This window comes from Somniosus microcephalus, chromosome 19 (genome assembly GCF_052327205.1).
Source record: "Somniosus microcephalus isolate GS21.2 chromosome 19, FLI_Smic_1.0, whole genome shotgun sequence".
Classification (NCBI taxonomy): Eukaryota; Metazoa; Chordata; class Chondrichthyes; order Squaliformes; family Somniosidae; genus Somniosus; species Somniosus microcephalus.
The window spans coordinates 38,852,812-38,870,184 of NC_141005.1; the positions used below are offsets into that span (position 1 = coordinate 38,852,812).

The following is a 17,373-nucleotide window of genomic DNA, read 5'->3' on the forward strand; positions in this document are numbered from 1 at the left end:
GCCAGCTCGGTCAGTGGTGGTGCCACCGAGCTACTCTTGGTAATGGACATTGAAGTCCCCCACCCAGAGTACATTCTGTGCCCTTGCTGCTCTCAGTGCTTCTTCCAAGTGCTGTTCAACATGGAGGAGTACTGATTCATCAGCTGAGGGAGGGCAGTAGGTGGTAATCAGCAGGAGGTTTCCTTGCCCATGCTTGACATGAAGCCATGAGACTTCATAGGGTCCCGAGTCAATGTTGAGGACTCCCAGGGCCACTCCCTCCCGACTGTATGAAAGAATCTGGGACATTGGCTGAAAGGTGTGATTCTGTGAGGCTGTTGCTTGACTAGTTCGTGGGACAGTTCTCCCAATTTTGGCATAAGTCCCCAGATGTTAGTGAGGAGGACGTTGCAGGGTCGACTGGGCTGGATGTGCCATTATCTTTGGTCGGGTGGTCCGTCCAATTTTATTCTTATTTGTAGCGGTTGTGTACAACTGAGTGGCTTGCTAGGCCATTTCATAGTACAGTTTAGAGTCAACCACATTGCTGTGGGTCTGGAGTCACATAGCATATATGTCAGACCAGGTAAGATTTCCTAAAGGATATTGGTGAACCAGATGTTCTTTACAACAATCTGGTAATCACAATTACTGATGCTAGCTTTTTATTTAATTAACTGCCGTGGTGGGATTTGAACTCACGTCTCTGGATCATTAGTCCATGACTATGCTACCGTTCCCGGTAGAACCCGTGATAAAACCTTTTACTGTATGTATGTTCAGTTGGTTAATGTCAGCCACTGTTGAGACTTCAACCTGTGATCATATAGATGTTGAGTGAACATTCCATTATTAAACCATTACCATTTTTGCTCATTACTAGAATCTTTTCTCAAAATTCAGTTATGGGAACTTTTTTTAACTAACTACTTGGGCTTTCCACTTGTATATTATGATAATGAGCACTTTACAATTCATCTAAGTATGTGTGAATTTGAATATCAAATGTTCTGTAAGCAAAGCTGAGCATATTAATACAGTGGATTAAAATTTTAAAGCACTTGAGACAGATTTTAGCATTTTATCTTGGATTTGTAATTCCCCACCTTGGTGAAGGGGGACGAGGGGTGATCACTGGTCACTGTGTAACAGCATTATATTGGATTCAAAAAGAAGTGTCATTATGCATAGCAACCAGAGCAATTCTTCTTCTTGTGAGAGTTTGACCGTAAGCAGGTAATTAAAGGTTGTTGTCAGATAAAGACAAACAATTTACTTAGCAGAGGGTAAGAATATTCGGGGAGGAAGGTAACTCTGCCACAATATTGCACTTTGTTGGAGTAATTACTTCGTTCTTGACATTGGGCATCAGAACAGATTGCTTGCTTCAACCCTTTTGCCCTGGAATGGTATGTAACAGCACAGAACCGAAAGAAGGTGTGGAAATAAACTTGAGCAATATTGATGTGTTATAAGCAAAGTAATCAGAGAACACATTAGAGCCCTTTTAATAGTAATAAAGTGGAACGTATCCATTGGCATTTGGTTATATTTCCAGCTTCCGATGATCATTTGTGAGAGTGTACCATTTAGGTTTTGCATAATCATTTAAGCTTATAAATCCATTTTCTTGCAGGTTGTGTACAGTTCCTGCAGTATTATTACCAAAGTGGCTGTCTTTATAGATTGCGGGCATTGGGGGAAAGGGATCACATGGACCTTACAGTAGGTATGTGATGCAGCAGTAATTTGTATCCCTAAAGTCTTCAATATTTACAAAATTGTCTTCAATTATGAGAATGAAACGACGATGATGTCTTGTGTCCCCCCCCCCCCCTCCCCCCACCCCATCCCCTTTGCAGGGTAGTACAGAGTATGGGGATGTGGGTGTGTGCCCATCATTCTCCATGCACTAATTTCTCAATCTTGGCTGTTCCCCTGTGTGGATGTGTTGAATGGATTCCAGGTGCCTTCCTCAGATTTTCCCTTCATTCTTGTGGGAAGTCACACTAGACAACTTTTTAAAAAAATTATCACTCATTCTCAGGATGTGGGCATCACTGGCAAGGCTGGCATTTATTGCCTATCCCTAGTTGCCCTTGAGATGGTGGTGGTGGGCCGCCGCCTTGAACTACTGCAGTCTGTGTTGTAAAGGTGTTTCCACCATGCTGTTAGGTGGCGAGTTCCAAGATTTTGACCCAGCAACCATGTGAGCCATTCTCTGTAATCTTTGATACTGAAGTTTTCATTGTTGTAGATTTGATAACTCTACTTAATTTTATTTCATTTATAGTGAACTTTGCCCTTATGCTTGATGTATCATTGATAAGTTCCCCTCCGCTCCTAGCCTGGATCTGACTGCTACAGATTGGCAATTGAAATTATCTGAATCTGTTTTAAATAATCAATCACACCACCACCACTGAACACTGCTATAATAATTGCACAACAGAATACTCTAAACTCACGCATATAGCCTTGTACTGTGGCTAGATTAAGAGTGGCTCTCAGCCATATATCATAATCACTCCTGACACTGATAATATTGGGCATATGATGTACAAAACTTTATCCCCAAGGTCTGGAGGTTAATTAAACATTCCACTGTGTCCTACTGGGTGTGGTGAGAAAGTATAAGTTCACCTCGTGTTTACAGAAGCTTTTCAGTTTGAATCAGCGTGAGAAGTGGGGAGTTTTATTCCTCTGTTTCCACTTTATTTTTTGTCAAAATTCAACCATAGAAATGTATTCTCTTCATAAATAGATGCACTCCTGGAGTACAGTAATAACCAACTTAACTGTTTGGCATCTCGTCCTAATTTGAAAGTGATGTTAAAGAAAGGGATTATAGATTACGTATAGCCGCATTCTGCCTAATGGCTGATGCTCCCACTTGTTTGGGAGTGAATGAAGAAGGGAAGAACCTAAAGAGCGGAGTAAATAGTTACCAGATGGAGCAAGGGAAATAATTCTTTTAAATTTCTGTAACTAGAAAGAACAAAAGGTTTAAAGTTTTGTATTTTTATTTTTAAACTCCTAAAATGTGATGCAGGGTGAAGAGTGTTCACATTGACGCCACTTCCGTATGCTGGTTATTTATACTATATTTGTAATTGCAGAAGGATTTCAATCATGGATGTGGAGAGGTTTAACTTTTCTTCTTCCATTTCTTTTCTTTGGTCATGTAAGTATAACAAAATCAATCTTTGCTAATAATAGTTTGGAAAATGTTTTCCAAGATGTTTAATGGAATGTGATTTTTGCAGGAGATGAGGTATTACAGGATAGCTGGATGCAGTTTACACTAAGTTTACAAATGTTATTGCTGCTGTAGTACAGTAACTTGACATCAAAAGCTTGCTTAGAAGGTGATTGTGTTCTCATGATGGCTCAGTGAATTTATCCAGCAGGTAAATCAGCTTTATAAACTGATTGAGCCCTGGTTTCTGCAGAATTAGCAGTTAGAACAGTGGTACAACTAGCCTTGCACTTCTGGGCTGGACATGCATGTGTGTGCACATTGGGAGAGGACAAGATTGGGCTTGGCAATGAATGATATCCCTGTATCAAATAGTCCGTTGTCACTCAACTGTCGAGAATCAGATGCATGATGAGGACAAAAGACACACATGGAACTGTGCCAAAGCAAGGAGTCAACATCTTCAGGAGAGATAGGGAACATTTTGGTAATGGGGAAAAAACATAGATTTTAAGTGTATCCAAGCTTATTAAATTTGATTTTGTTACTTTATTTTTACAGTTTTGGCAATTATACAATTCATTAACACTTTTTGGACTTTCACAACATGAACGGTGCAAAGAATGGCAAGTGAGTACAGACCAATGGAACTTATGCTTTAGTCAAATTTTTCCACGTGTTTCTATCATGAGCTTCATCTCCTCTGCATGACCTCCAGCTGGAAGGCTGATTCAATCCAAACAGCAGTACTTGTTGCAATTCGGATATTTTACTTGATATGTCCAGCACAAAAGGCCATTCTCATAAGCAAGCCCTTGCTCCCTATGCATCAAAGCATGAATTTGTATGCACAGTATCTGATGATATAGCATGCACGGGGTAACCAATAAACTCCTATGCTGTTGATAAGCTCATTATAAATATGAGATGCTTATACTCTCCTGGTCTTTCCAACTGACAAACAAATAATACTCTCTTTGACGGTCTGTATATCTCGGGCTATAAACTATAAATCATCTTTATTAAGAAGTATAATTAAGAAATACGAGTAAACTATGCAGATATCACTAGAATACAGTAAAATAATACTTGATTTCTCACCAGTAATTTAAAACTATTTAAAAATATTAACTGTCTCAAACTTTTAATCATTTTTAGGACTTGAATCACATGTCTAGGAGGATAAGTTTATACATGACATTTTATATTCACAAGTGCTTCATTGACCCCAGTTCATCAACTGCCTGGTGAAGCAGAAAGTTACGAAAGGAACCTTGATACAACAATTAAATATCCGTCATTACTTTGAAGTCCAAACTAGTCAAGGTTTCAGAGGTGCAGAAATTGCCTGACAGGTTTTCCTTCTTACAATAGGTAACTGCCACTCTTCCTCCCCCTCTGGTAGGTCGGCAATCCCAAATAACTAGCTCCGTCTCCTTCTCACAGTCTGGTAATGAGTGGTTAACTATTTCTAATTCCTGGGTGGTCTTTGTGTCTTAACACTTGCTAAGCAATCCAGGCGACTATCTTTGAAATGGCAGTCTGCATACCAAGCAATAATGTGGATTCATATACAGACTGATCCCAGCAAGCTGTAACCAATTTCAAGCGGTCATCAGCTGACAAGCCATCAGAATCCCAGAAAGAAGTAATAATAATATGAAGTACTTTGTCACTTGAAACAAAACAGACCTCCAATCTGCCACAAGCCTCTCCATAACTGCTGCCAATACTAAGCAATCCCAAAGTAATATTTTTTTTAGTTCATGGGCTGAATATGATAAACTTGTAAGGAATTTGATTTTACTTTCAAAATCACTCCAAATTGATAATCCTTAGTGCAATATGAGCTCTAAACAACCATAATACACAATCAAACTGAAAGTGGGGATTATCTCAGCAAAGGCTGATATGTCTGTGCGGATGCGAGGGGTGTGCGTGCTGGGACTAGTAAAAACACTATGAGGGAGTTGTCACTGTTTTATGCTTCCTCGCCCATCAATTGCAGAGGTGCAAATCCTTTTGGAGGGTAAATATCCACAAAAACAAAGTCTCTTGCAGCAGCTGCTCACTGTAAGACTGCCTGAACTTCTCCAGAAGTGCTGCCAGTGCATTTTAGCGATCAGTTGAAGAGAAGGTGTGCTTCCATCAAAATATGCCATTTTCCTCCTCCTGAGACTAAGGGCTGGATTTTGATACTGGAGGCTTGATGGAGGTGGGACTACAACTTTCGGGGTTGTAGTCCCGCCTTCATCGAGTTGTGGCCAACCCACGCAATTGTCACTTGATTGACCTTGTTGAGCCCGCCCAGTGGGCTCAGCAGGCCAATTAAGGGCCACCCGGCAACAGGTGACGTCACAGATTGACATTTCATCTGTCAAGAGCTTTTGACAGATGAAATATCAGCGTTTGACAGCTGTTTGAAGCTGTCAAACACTGACAATCTGTCCACTAAGTTAATTCCTTCCTCTCAGGCTGATTTAGAGATCTCTCCAGAACAGAAAGCTGAATGCTGCAACTTTTGACAGCTCGCGGCCATTCTGCTTTCTGTGCCGGTGAGATGAGGGACTCCCGAGACCTGAAGGAAGGAAGGCTGTAAAGGTAAGTAAAACTTCTTTAAACACTTTACACACACCAAACACACTTACCTCTGCATTCATGCACCCATCACTCACCTGAACACCGGCATCTCGAACCCTCCAAGTCCGACGGTCCGCCTCGCTAACTTGGCGTGGTTTGGAGCTGTGGGGAATCCCACACTTCAGCAATAAAAATAGGGATTAGGCTAAAAACTGCCTGTTAACTACCTGTTAACAGGCAGTTAATTGGCACTAATCCCCTTCCCGCCTCGGGGAGGCGGGTCCCAGTACAGGTTGGGTATCCGCCTCCTTTGAAACTGGCATGGGGGCAGGATGGGTTCGTGCCCCCCCCCCCCCCCCCCCCGATTTCGAGATTTTAACCCCCCACATGCCTCCAATCCCGCCTCCACGGCCCAATGAAAATCCTGCCCTAAGTGTCTTATAGTGTGGTGCTCTATTTGGCTGGTCGGTTTAAGAATGAATCTAAATTTGCTTAATAGTAGGATGAGCTTGACTGACTGCAACCTTGCATATCACCATGTAAGAGACCGATGCTCTACCATCTCCGATACTGAGCGTGTCCAATAATGCTCTTTAAATGTGGGTTTTTTTTTTACTGATACAGGAAACTCTTTATTATCCGGCACCAACGGGACTGGCGTGGTGCCGGTTTATCAAAAAGTCCGGATTACAGAGAGGTATAGTTACAAGGTACGAGAGCTCCGTACACAGCAACAAATCCAGGCTTCCCTGTTGCTTAGCGACATGTGCAGGAACTCCGGCCACAGACCAAGCGTCCCTGTTGCTTAGCAACAAGTGTAGGAGCCCCAGTTACACAGTCATAGATCCAGGAACTGCCACTAATATGAAGTAAAACTTAGCTGAACCTACTCCTGAATTTTGCCGGTTAACAGAGATTTCCGGTTTTTTTTTTTAGGTGCCGGTAAATCGAGAGTTTCCTGTATTTAGAAGTTGGCAGCAATGGCTAAGATTTGGAATAACTTAGCTAAAAATGGTTATTTTTGTCCTAATACAAAAGCTATGCCTCATATGGGTTGTTTTGTCAATTTATTTTACCTGTTTCCTCTCTCTCAGATTTTTGTCTTGGCTCTCACATTCCTGGTGCTCTTCCTTGGGAACTTTCTTACTACTCTTAAAGTTGTTCATCAAAAATTTCAGAAAAACAATGATAAACTGAAGAAGCTATGAACGTATGAATCCTGCTGGATAAACAACATTGTTGGGGAAGATGGCGCCATATTATTCCCATTTTCTCACTCTTGCTGCTGTATTTGAGGGTCTGAACACTCGCACATCAGTGAGGTTGGATTTGTAACTGTCGCACAAATATTTAAGAATCCTGATGCTAGCTGCATTCTCTACACAAATTCTTAGAGAAAATGACTAAGCTAATTCACTCTAATTTTAAGATCCATACATTAATATGGCTCATTGTCCTTTAAACAAGTTTGTTGAATATTCATTTCAATGTTCTAGTTTTTCACTACCATGAGAGATGTTATCATCCTTAATGTGAATTATAGTATCATGGAGCCCTTCTAAAAATTAACATTGATACAAGAGGAGGGGGAGGCAGTGGGGAAGTAGGGTAAATGTCCTCTCTAAGATCAGATGTTTGGCTAATCCTTTATCATGGTTTGACTAGAGTTAGCCAGTTTATGAGCTGTCTACAATGTAAACGGGGAGATGAATTTTGATTGAAGTATAAAATTAGTTTGAACTGGTTGTCCAAGTAAAATTTAACTGCACCATTTGAAATATAAGGCATAAAATATTCATGTAAATTCTGCATGTGTGTTCTGTGTTCAGCCCTTGTAGATGTTATGTTAACATCGAGTAAATGTGTATTACAATTTGGATTATATATGTAATTATTTCATTGTCAGATGCTGCGTGCATAACATTACTTTTTAAAATATGCATCACCCTTCTTAAGTTTAGTGTGTCCTTTCCTTGGATTTTGTTTTAAGGACATTTTTTCCAACACTGTGCACTATTTCTTGTCTGAGAGGGCAAACAAACTACCTCCTCCCGTATGTCTACCAGTGCCACTCTTTATCTAGCTGGTTGTATTTACACAGAGTGACTCAGGGTAACTCTGATCTTTTTGTCTCCCTACAATTGGGGGAAGTGCCTGGGATCCATTTAATGCCTACTCTTGATGGAACAGCTCAGAAGGAATTCATTGCATTTGGGATTGTGGATGAACCCATGTCCTGCCACTCCGCGAATAAATTGACTGCCGAAATGAATTAATTGGCCTACATTTTTTTGTTAAATAATTTAGGCTGCATATTAAAACAGTCATGGTGTCCTGAATTTTCCAAACTGAGAATACTGATTTTATTTAATTACAAACGTTAATGGCATTTGCCCCACCTGTTTTTTAAAATAATTTTGTTAATCCATTTGCTCTTCACTTAAGCTGGTCTAAGTATCTTAGACATATGAATTTGTGAAATACTCTTGATTTATTTGTATGTGGTGTTGAGATGCATTAAAACTCATTAGAACAGATAAGTTTATATTTTCTTGTAAAGCAAATGTAATTCACTGTAAAAATTGAGAAGTTTTGCTTTTAGACCAAAGGCTGTTGTACATTGAAGAATTTGATCATTTTTGGAATTCTCTGAAGATTGTAACAGGTTGGTGAAAACATAATAGAAAATCACTGTGGCTTCTCTAAACCTAAGGAAAACAATTGTCAGACGGCTTGAACGTTTGTATTTCTTTTGAACTTGAATTCCACTCAGCCCAAGGCGGGGGGGGGGTGTGTGTCAGTAAGCATTTTAAAAATGGTCTAATTTTCTTTTTCATGAAAACAAACATATCTAATTGAGCACAAAAGAAATCAGGTTCTCTTAAATTAGTTTAATCTTTGTCTTAAAATGATGTGATGTTATTGCAAGAGAAATTCCAATCTCTCAGCTTAGAAATGAGCCCAAACACAGCACAGATCATGTAGAAATCTAAAACGAGGGCATGTCTGTTCAGTGGTCCACAGCAAGAATACATTATTCTTCCAAAGTTGATCTTAATGCATCTATTGATGAGCAGCAAGCATTGCAGCTACACCATTGATGCTGAATTTGAAATGTGCTGAGTAGGCAGGTACCATCCACCGCTGCCCGTATGATTTAGGATTTGTTAAAAATGTGTTGTTTTGGAATAGACACCTTTTTAGTTGATGTCAAAGTCTGGAATTTTTGATACCAAACTGATGTTTTGTGTAGTCCTTGAAAGATACTTGCAATGATTCATGGTCTATGTGGAAATCGACATGTTCTGGAGCAAAAGCGAACAGTCAGAAACTGTGAGCACTGTTCATAAACAAAAAGGATTTGTAATTTAAAAATGAAATCCTAATACACTGTTATGGGCATAGTAGCAGTACATCACTGTAGTTGCCGTTTTCATTTTTGACTAGAGCAAGAAGTACATAAATGTCTGTAAAGCTTCCCAGAGCTAAAAATATACTCAGATGATTGACTTTTGCAGAAGGCTTCAGTGGGACATTATCATACAATGTCATGTTTGGTGGTCACTCGGACTTCTGCAAACTGTGAAACCAACCTGTCACTTGGAAGTTATAACATGTAAAATATTTTTTTTTCAGATAAACCAGTGTTTTCTATTAATGCTAGGAAAGGAAAATTTATTTTTACTGCTTGTTACCGAACAACTGTTTGTATTTAACATTTTCACTAAATAGAATGAATGCTTGCTGCACAGAAAGGGAACAGTTGACTGTTTACCTGTGTCAAGAATTCAGTTAATTAAAAACTTGAAACCACACCTTATCAGGCAAGTGTAATTTAAATTATTTACTACCAAAGTGCAATACAGCAGTAATAAGCTACAATTTTCAACAATTTGCTTTAGTCGGATCCCAGTAGGATATGTTAATGCTGAGATAGTCACATGTACCAAGTGGTTTAAGAAGGATACTGGTAAGCAATATTAGCGAGTGTGATGCCTTAAACTGCTGTACAGAAAAAACACACATAATCAGAGAAATAAACTTGCAGTGAACTAATTGTACTTATTGAAGTCCAGTGATGGACATTTTATGAAAACGTCTGTAATATAATAGAGATAGTAAGAAATCTGTTTATAAATCAACAGAACAGTCGCAGTGACGCACAGCCTTGTTTAAAATGTTCTTCAACCTCATGTATCTCCCAACTGAAAATTCTCTCTTTTTCCCCCAAATGCTGTTTGTGAATATATGCTTCCTGGGTTCTTTTATCTAAGTATCTGCAGCTGCAGTTCCTTGTAAGGTTCACATTATACTGTGAAATAGAATAAAAAGGGAAGATCTGGACTTTCCTGATTGTGATCGTTACAGGGTAAAGTGTTTCTGCCCATCTCTGTGGGAAGATTTGGCCTTTATATGGGGCTTAACTTCTACTGTACTATCACTTGTGTATAAGGCTGTTAAAATAAACCAATTCAAGAAAACATCTCTCTCGGGCTGTAAATTTATAAATGACATCCGATCGCCGACTGTGGTTTTTAGTTTTTGTCTTATGCCACTTGAGTTACTACACCATTGCATCTTGAACAGCAATCACTTTGTAACCGCTCAACAGTTGCATTTTTCACACAAATGGACCTAGTTTTAAACTAAAATATAAATAATGCTGAAAATGCGCACCAAGTTGGTCAGTGTCTGACAGCGAAGCATGGTTAATGGTTTATGGAGTGCCTTTCATCGAAAGGGCCCTCCTCATGTCTGAAGGAGCCCACCCCAAGATGTTCACCTGCCTTCTCTTTCATATGTGGACAGACTTGTTGCGTGTTTCAGCATTCACAGTATTTCTTTTTACCTTGTTTTGGCCAATATGTAAATTTCTAGGGTGTTTTATTGGTTCATTTCTTGAGGTTATGTCTGATGAAAAGCCCTGCTATAATTGTTTAGCTAGAAGTTCTGAGACTGCCGGCCAGAAATGTACTGATGCATACTTAATATGTCCCCCTCGGTATTTCATCCACGCTTGTTCACTATAACTGTAATAATGAAAATAAAATGGTTAAAATTTTAATACTGGTTTTCTGGGGTGGCAAAAAAACATTAATTTTGATCTGTGACACAATCCACAAAAGCATAAAATTATCTAACCAAAGAAGTCTCAGCAAAGTTAAATTATTTATTATAGGCAATTGTTACATTTGTAGGATTTATTTCTTGCCGATTTTTAGGTTCCTCTCCCTGCCTCCAGATGTCGTCTTGTTGGCGTACAGTTCCATGGTACTTTGCATTCACTGATACGCTGCCTGAATGGCCACTATGCATATGTGAACCTTGACAATGAGAAATTGAATTCAGCCCATCTTTCCCTCCTTTTAGAATGACCCTAGTTAACAAAATTGCATATATTAAAGCCTACAGAAATCTTCCCTGGAAAACGAAGAAGCCATCAATCACTAAGGCCATGCAATTTCTTGTCCAAAAACAGAAGGTTTGGTTTTTTTTTGCTTGTGGCAAAAGTTCCATCTTTGGGAGGTCCCAGATTTGAAATGTGGTTGTTGCTTCCTGAGGTAGTACCTGGGCTGCTGCATCATTCACCATTGCTGATGTATTCTACAGTATTCCGAGTCCAGTTAGGCCATTGAGTCACATTGGCGCAGAAGGAGGCCATTTGGCCCATCGAGTCCGCGCCGGTTCTCTGCAGAGAAATCCAGTCATCCCATTACCTCGTTCTATCCCCATAGCCCTGCAAGTTTATTTCCCTCAAATGCCTATCCAGTCTCCCCTTGAAAACATTGAGTGTCTCTGCTTCCACCACTTCCATCGGCAGCGAATTCCAGGTCCTCGCCACTCGCTGTGTAAAAAAGTTTTTCCTCACATCCCCCCCCCCCCCCCCGTATCTTTTGCCCAAAACCTTAAATCTGTGTCCCCTAGTCCTTGTACCATTAACTATTGGAAACAGCCTTTCCTCGTCTAGCCTACCCAAACCCATCATAATCTTGTACACCTCTATCAAATCACCCCTCAACCTCCTTTGCTCTAATGAAAACAAATCCAGCTTCTCCAGCCTGTCCTTATACCTAAGATCCCCCATCCCCAGAACCATTGTGGTAAATCTCCTCTGCACCCTCGCAAGTGCCTTCACATCCTTCCTAAAGTGTTGGTATCATCCTCACTGTTTGCCACACCCCCAAGTTTGGTGTCATCGGCAAATTTAGAAATTCTACTCTATTCCAATATCCAAGTCACATATATATCAAAAAAAGTAGTGGCCCCAGCACTGACCCTTGGGGAACACCACTGTCTACCATCCTCCAGTCTGAAAAACAGCCATTTACCACAACTTGCTGTTTTCTGTCCTTAAGCCAATTCCTTATCCAAGCTGCAACTAACTCACCTATTCCACGAGTCTCAATTTTGTTAACCAGCCTTCGATGTGGTACTTTGTCAAACGCCTTCCTAAAATCCATGTAGACAACATCCATTGCATTCCCTTCATCAATCCTCCCTGTTACTTCATCAAAAAATTCAATTGGATTAGTCAAACACGATCTGCCTTTTACAAATCCAAGTGCCCGTTAATTTTTTCCTTGATTATTGTTTCTAAAACGTTACCCACCACTGATGTTAAACTGACCGGCCTGTAGTTACTAGAATTGTCCTTACACCCTTTCTTGAACAATGGTGTCACATTTGCCACTTTCCAATCCTCAGGCACCTCCCCCACATCTAGGGAAAATTGAAAAATTATGGCAAGCCCTTCCGCTATCTCCTCCCTCAATTCCCTTAGCAACCTGGGATGCAAGCCATCTGGACCAGGCGACTTGTCCACTCTAAGCATACCCAGCCTATCAATTTTCACCCCTTCCATTGCTTCTACCTTTTCCACTTCTACCGATATTTTGTCAGCATCCACCTCCTTCGTAAACACCGATACAAAGTATTCTAGCCTTGCCTTGTGCCTCTAAGCATATATCACCTTCTTTGTCCCTAATAGGCCCCACCCCGCCTCTTACTACCCGCTTACTGTTTACATGCCGGCAGAAGATTTTTGGGTTCCCTTTTATATTAACCACCATTCTACTCTCTCATTCTCTTTGACAATCTTATTTTCATCTTCATTTCCCCTCTCAACTTATTGTATTTGATCTGGTTCTCCCTTGAAGAATTCACCTGACATTCATCATACAACTTTTTTTTGTTTCATCGTCTCTTTCTCCCTCGTCATCCAAGGAGCCCTTGCTTTGGTTCCCTTACCCTTCCCTCTTGTTGGAATTTACCTAGCCTGTACTTGGAACATCTCCTCCTTAAAGATCACCCATTGTTCCGTTAGTTTTTCCTGTCAGTCTTTAGTTCCATTTTACCCTGGCTAGATTCTTTTGCATCCCGTTGAAGTTAGCCCTATTCCAGTTTAAAAGTTCCACTCTAGTGCTGGGGTAATGTACTTTGTTAAATTCCATTAGTTGTATAGTGGGTTCATCTATTCTTCTGTGATACCGATGCGTATTGGGAACAAATTCATGCATTGATTCAATTGATTGATATTTTGTTAAGTTCCTCATTACACTGGTAAATCCAGGGAATTCCACACACTCGGGAGCTGCCAATTGTTGTACCATTTCAGCTGACAGACTGCAGTGCTAAAGAGTTACAATAACAATGCTACTGTGATGTCACGAGTAGTTTTGTTACTGTAATAAGGTAATATGAATTATCAATTCACTTTAAGAACAACCCTAAATATTATTTTTAAAACTGCTCTGGCTGTGCTCTCTTGTTCCTGATTCTCTATCTTCAGTGTTTTCTGTTTAACATTTATTGTGCATGCTATATATTTTGCCTACAGTCTATATTTTAGCTTTAACATTTTTCTTCTATTATGTTCAAACATATACTTATCTGTTCTGTACCTTCCGCATCCTACTGACCATTTTAGAGCTGGGACCTACATTAGTACAATTTGGCCCTGGATTGGAAAATGTTGCCTTAGGTGCCAGTTGTTAGTGAACCAGCAAAGATGCAAAACTTTGAAGTTTGACCTATTCAACTCATATTAGAAGGACTAGGTCAAATTTATGAGGAGCCTGAAGGTGGGTGTTGCAAGCACTTGACAGGTTACTCTGGGGACTGGCAATGTAGAAACAAGTTGCTTCAACTGTGGCTGCCCAGGAATTAGGTTAATCTATTTTTATCACCAAATTTCTCCTTTTTTTTCCCTGCAGAAGGGGTTGACTCCTTGCAGGGGTTCACTTCTACAGCTATTGAAAGACTTGCATTTATATAGCGTCTTTCACGACCACCAGCCATCCCAAAGTGCTTTAGAGCCAATGAAATACTTTTGAAGTGTAGTCACTGTTGTAATGTAGCAGTGCTCTCCAGTACCACACCCAAGAGCCCATTATTCGTATGTTAGCGGGCTCTTTAGCGGTAGGGAGGCATCACCGCATAGCTGTGCTCATCCCGACTCAACATGCATGTACTTCTTGCAGCAGCCCCTGGAATAGTGATCAGGAACTGGAAGCATGGCTGCTTTTTCCCCCCTTCCCTAGCCCAGGGATTTGTAGTCCATTGTAGTGCCCCTAGTGCCACACCAGTTGAGATCAGCACAGACCAGGAATCTAACCTGACCTTCCTGAAACAAATCTGTACCATAATCCCTAATGCATTCCTCACGTGGGTGGGTCTATCTAAACATTCAACACATGGATAAGGCTACATTTTTTTCATTCTTGCTTAATGTTGAAATAAAGGAATGTTGACAAACAGCAACCTGAGTTGAAGACGAAAGTAAAAATGTTAATAGAAAACTGCACATGTACCTGGGTGTGGTTTAATAATCCTATCCATATAAAACGATTACTTATCTATTATTTGTATTAGTCATCATCCTTTGCATGAAACTTAGTATGTGTTAAATTCAATGAGATCATGCAACGAGAAGCTAAAGTTTAAAAGACTAATGCCCAAGCGTAACGTGATCTTCCGTCTATTAAATCTGCCTTCTACTGTGTCTTTTTGCGTTCTTGAAATCACGAGACATTTTAGCAATGTTTTGTAAATAAATACAGATTCCACAACCTTGTGGATTATATTTTTTAAATAAGGATTTGGAAAATTATTCTACTTGGATTACTATAGTATAAATTTTCACAGAATTATTACATGCAAAACATTTGCCTACTGTAAAATGACCTGGAAGAATATTTCAGGAGTGATAAACCTGGAAGTTGTATATGAAAATCAAGTCTCTGTATATATGAATAATTGAGTGTGTCTGGAAAGGAGGAACATGGAGACACAACCTTTGTTGTAGTCATTGCAGGTAACAGGAACAGGTGTCCCTTATTAGCTCTGCCCATATGTCTCACATTTAGTAAAGGGTTCTCCTGTGTATTACCCAACGTTTCCGCAGGTACCTGGTCACCTTGCTTGGCTGGTTTTTCTTCCTTTTCTACTTCCTGGGCAAGTATTGTGTAGTGTTTCGCACACTGCCACAATCTTAGAAACACTGGTTGGACTATAGAATGCCTTCAGAATGCCTACTTTCTGCTCCAAACTGATTCAGGTAGCATCTTGAATCTCATTTATATCAGTGTTCACCTAGGGTTGTACAGGCCACTGCTGCAGAGGGTAGTCCTGATCTTCAGAGAACTACCCATACATCTGTCTTTCAGCTACAAACAGTAATGGGATGGTAGGCTGTCTTAATAGGAAAGGATTGTGGCAACGTCTTGGGTAGCGAACATTTACATGTAATATTTACTATTTCTGATCTCTCATTGTAAAACCCTTTCCTGTTCAGGAAGTTCATTGTATTACAGAAAAGGGCATATATGATGACCTGGATGCAATCAATGAGACGTGCACCTTGGCAAATTGTTGATAGCCCTCTTACACTGCTGGAGTGTGTCCTTTCCTATTCATATACTGGCCACATTTCTCAACGAATACATCAGTGACTTGACATTTGTGTACAGCTGCTTGGTTAATTTATAAAATGCCACCAGATTCAGCCTGAAATGATCCTGGGATGTGGAAGTTCAAGGCAGTGGTAACCTTTATAGATACTACAGATGCTGGAAATCTGACATAGAAACAGAAAATGCTGGAAATACTCAGCAGGTCAGGCAGTGGAGAGAGAAGCAGAGTTAACTTTTCAGGTGGATGATCTTTCATTAAAACCTTTGCAGAACCTGGCAATACAGTGCCTCTGGTGGTGGTGGGCTCCAGGTTTGGGACAAACATACAGAATAATTATTGCACTGATTAGCATTGTCTTCCTGCTCTCAATAACACAGCGATAAAGCCTTAATGGATGCATCATTGCCTCTTCTGTTTAATAGCTCAGGTTTAAAAAAATGCCGCAGAGACTAAAGCAGAATGCTGAACATAGCAGCAAGGTTTGATGGTAATAAACCAAAAGTCTCCAAACCATTACTAAAAAGCAAACTTAATGAGTGAAAGACCCAGTGAAGTTTTCCTCTAAATGCATTTCTGCCTGTTGGCAGGTTGTGGTTGGTGGAGGCAGATCACCGCAGCGGCAGGGGATTGGTATAAGAGTTCTTCGTGGAAGTTTTCTCATCTCAACCATCTTCAGTTCCTTCATCAATGACCTTCCTCTCTGTCATATGGCCAGGAGTTGATGATCTCAAAGTGTTCACTTATTATTCCTCTAAAAATGAAGTAGCCAGGCTGACCCACAGCAGGACATAGACAGCATCCACATTTGGGCTGAAAAGTGCCAGATAACATTCATGCCACTTAAGGGTCAGGCAATGACCATCTCCAATAAGAAATAGCTGCACCACCTCCCCCAACCTTCAAAAGCATCACCATCAAGTTCACTCACCATTAACAGCGCCAGTTCTGACAAAAGGTCATAGAACTGAAACATTAACTCAGTTTCTCTCGCCTAAGCTGCTGAGTGTCTCCAGCATTTTCTGTTTTAATTAACAGCTTACAAGTTGCTGTTAACCAGAAGCTTAACTGCACCAGCCATATGAACACCATGGCTATAAAAGCAGAGCACTGGCTTTGTACTCTGCACTGAGTCGTGTACGTGCTGGACTCTTCAAAGCTTCACCATGGGCAAGGCTAAAATCAGGTGTGGGTGCAGCCACAGCCACACTCAAAATGCTCAACAACGTCTAGGATCGAGCAGCTTGCTTGATTTGCAACTGCATCAATGGCATACAGTAGCTGCAGTATCTATGATCTACAGAATGCACCACAGCAACTCACCAAAGTTACTTCAACAGCCCCTTCCTCCCCTGTGAATTTTACCACAGAGAAGGATGAGAACAGCAACATCATAGGAACACTGTCACCTTCAAGTCACACACCATGCTAACTTGGATGTATATCACAGTTCTTTCATCATTGCTGTGTGAATATCCTGGAATTCCCTACTTAACGCCATGTGGGAGCACCATGATCCCAGGAACTGCAGCAGTTAAAGGACATGGGTGGCCGCCACCACCACCACCTGGGTGCATCACCACCTAATTTTCTTCTTTCCTACTACAGGAAATTAGGCAGTAAAATGGGGGAATAATCATCCTTAATACTTCTTCCTGTCTCTGGAGAGGTGCCTCACCTATACTTGACTCATACTTAAAACACTG

At 40.4% G+C, this 17,373-nt stretch overlaps 1 protein-coding gene across 1 annotated transcript in view; it reads left to right on the forward strand.

The window, feature by feature from the left end:
- The window catches only part of tmem120b (transmembrane protein 120B), a 77,725-nt gene extending 70,017 nt beyond the window's left edge, over positions 1-7,708 (forward strand). The window contains exons 9-12 of the mRNA XM_085961631.1: positions 1,616-1,708; positions 3,099-3,163; positions 3,740-3,808; positions 6,853-7,708. Coding sequence (XP_085817757.1) covers positions 1,616-1,708; positions 3,099-3,163; positions 3,740-3,808; positions 6,853-6,966 — 341 coding nt within the window. The 3' untranslated portion in view covers positions 6,967-7,708. The remainder of the gene's footprint in view (positions 1-1,615; positions 1,709-3,098; positions 3,164-3,739; positions 3,809-6,852) is intronic.
- Positions 7,709-17,373: the final 9,665 nt, after the last annotated feature.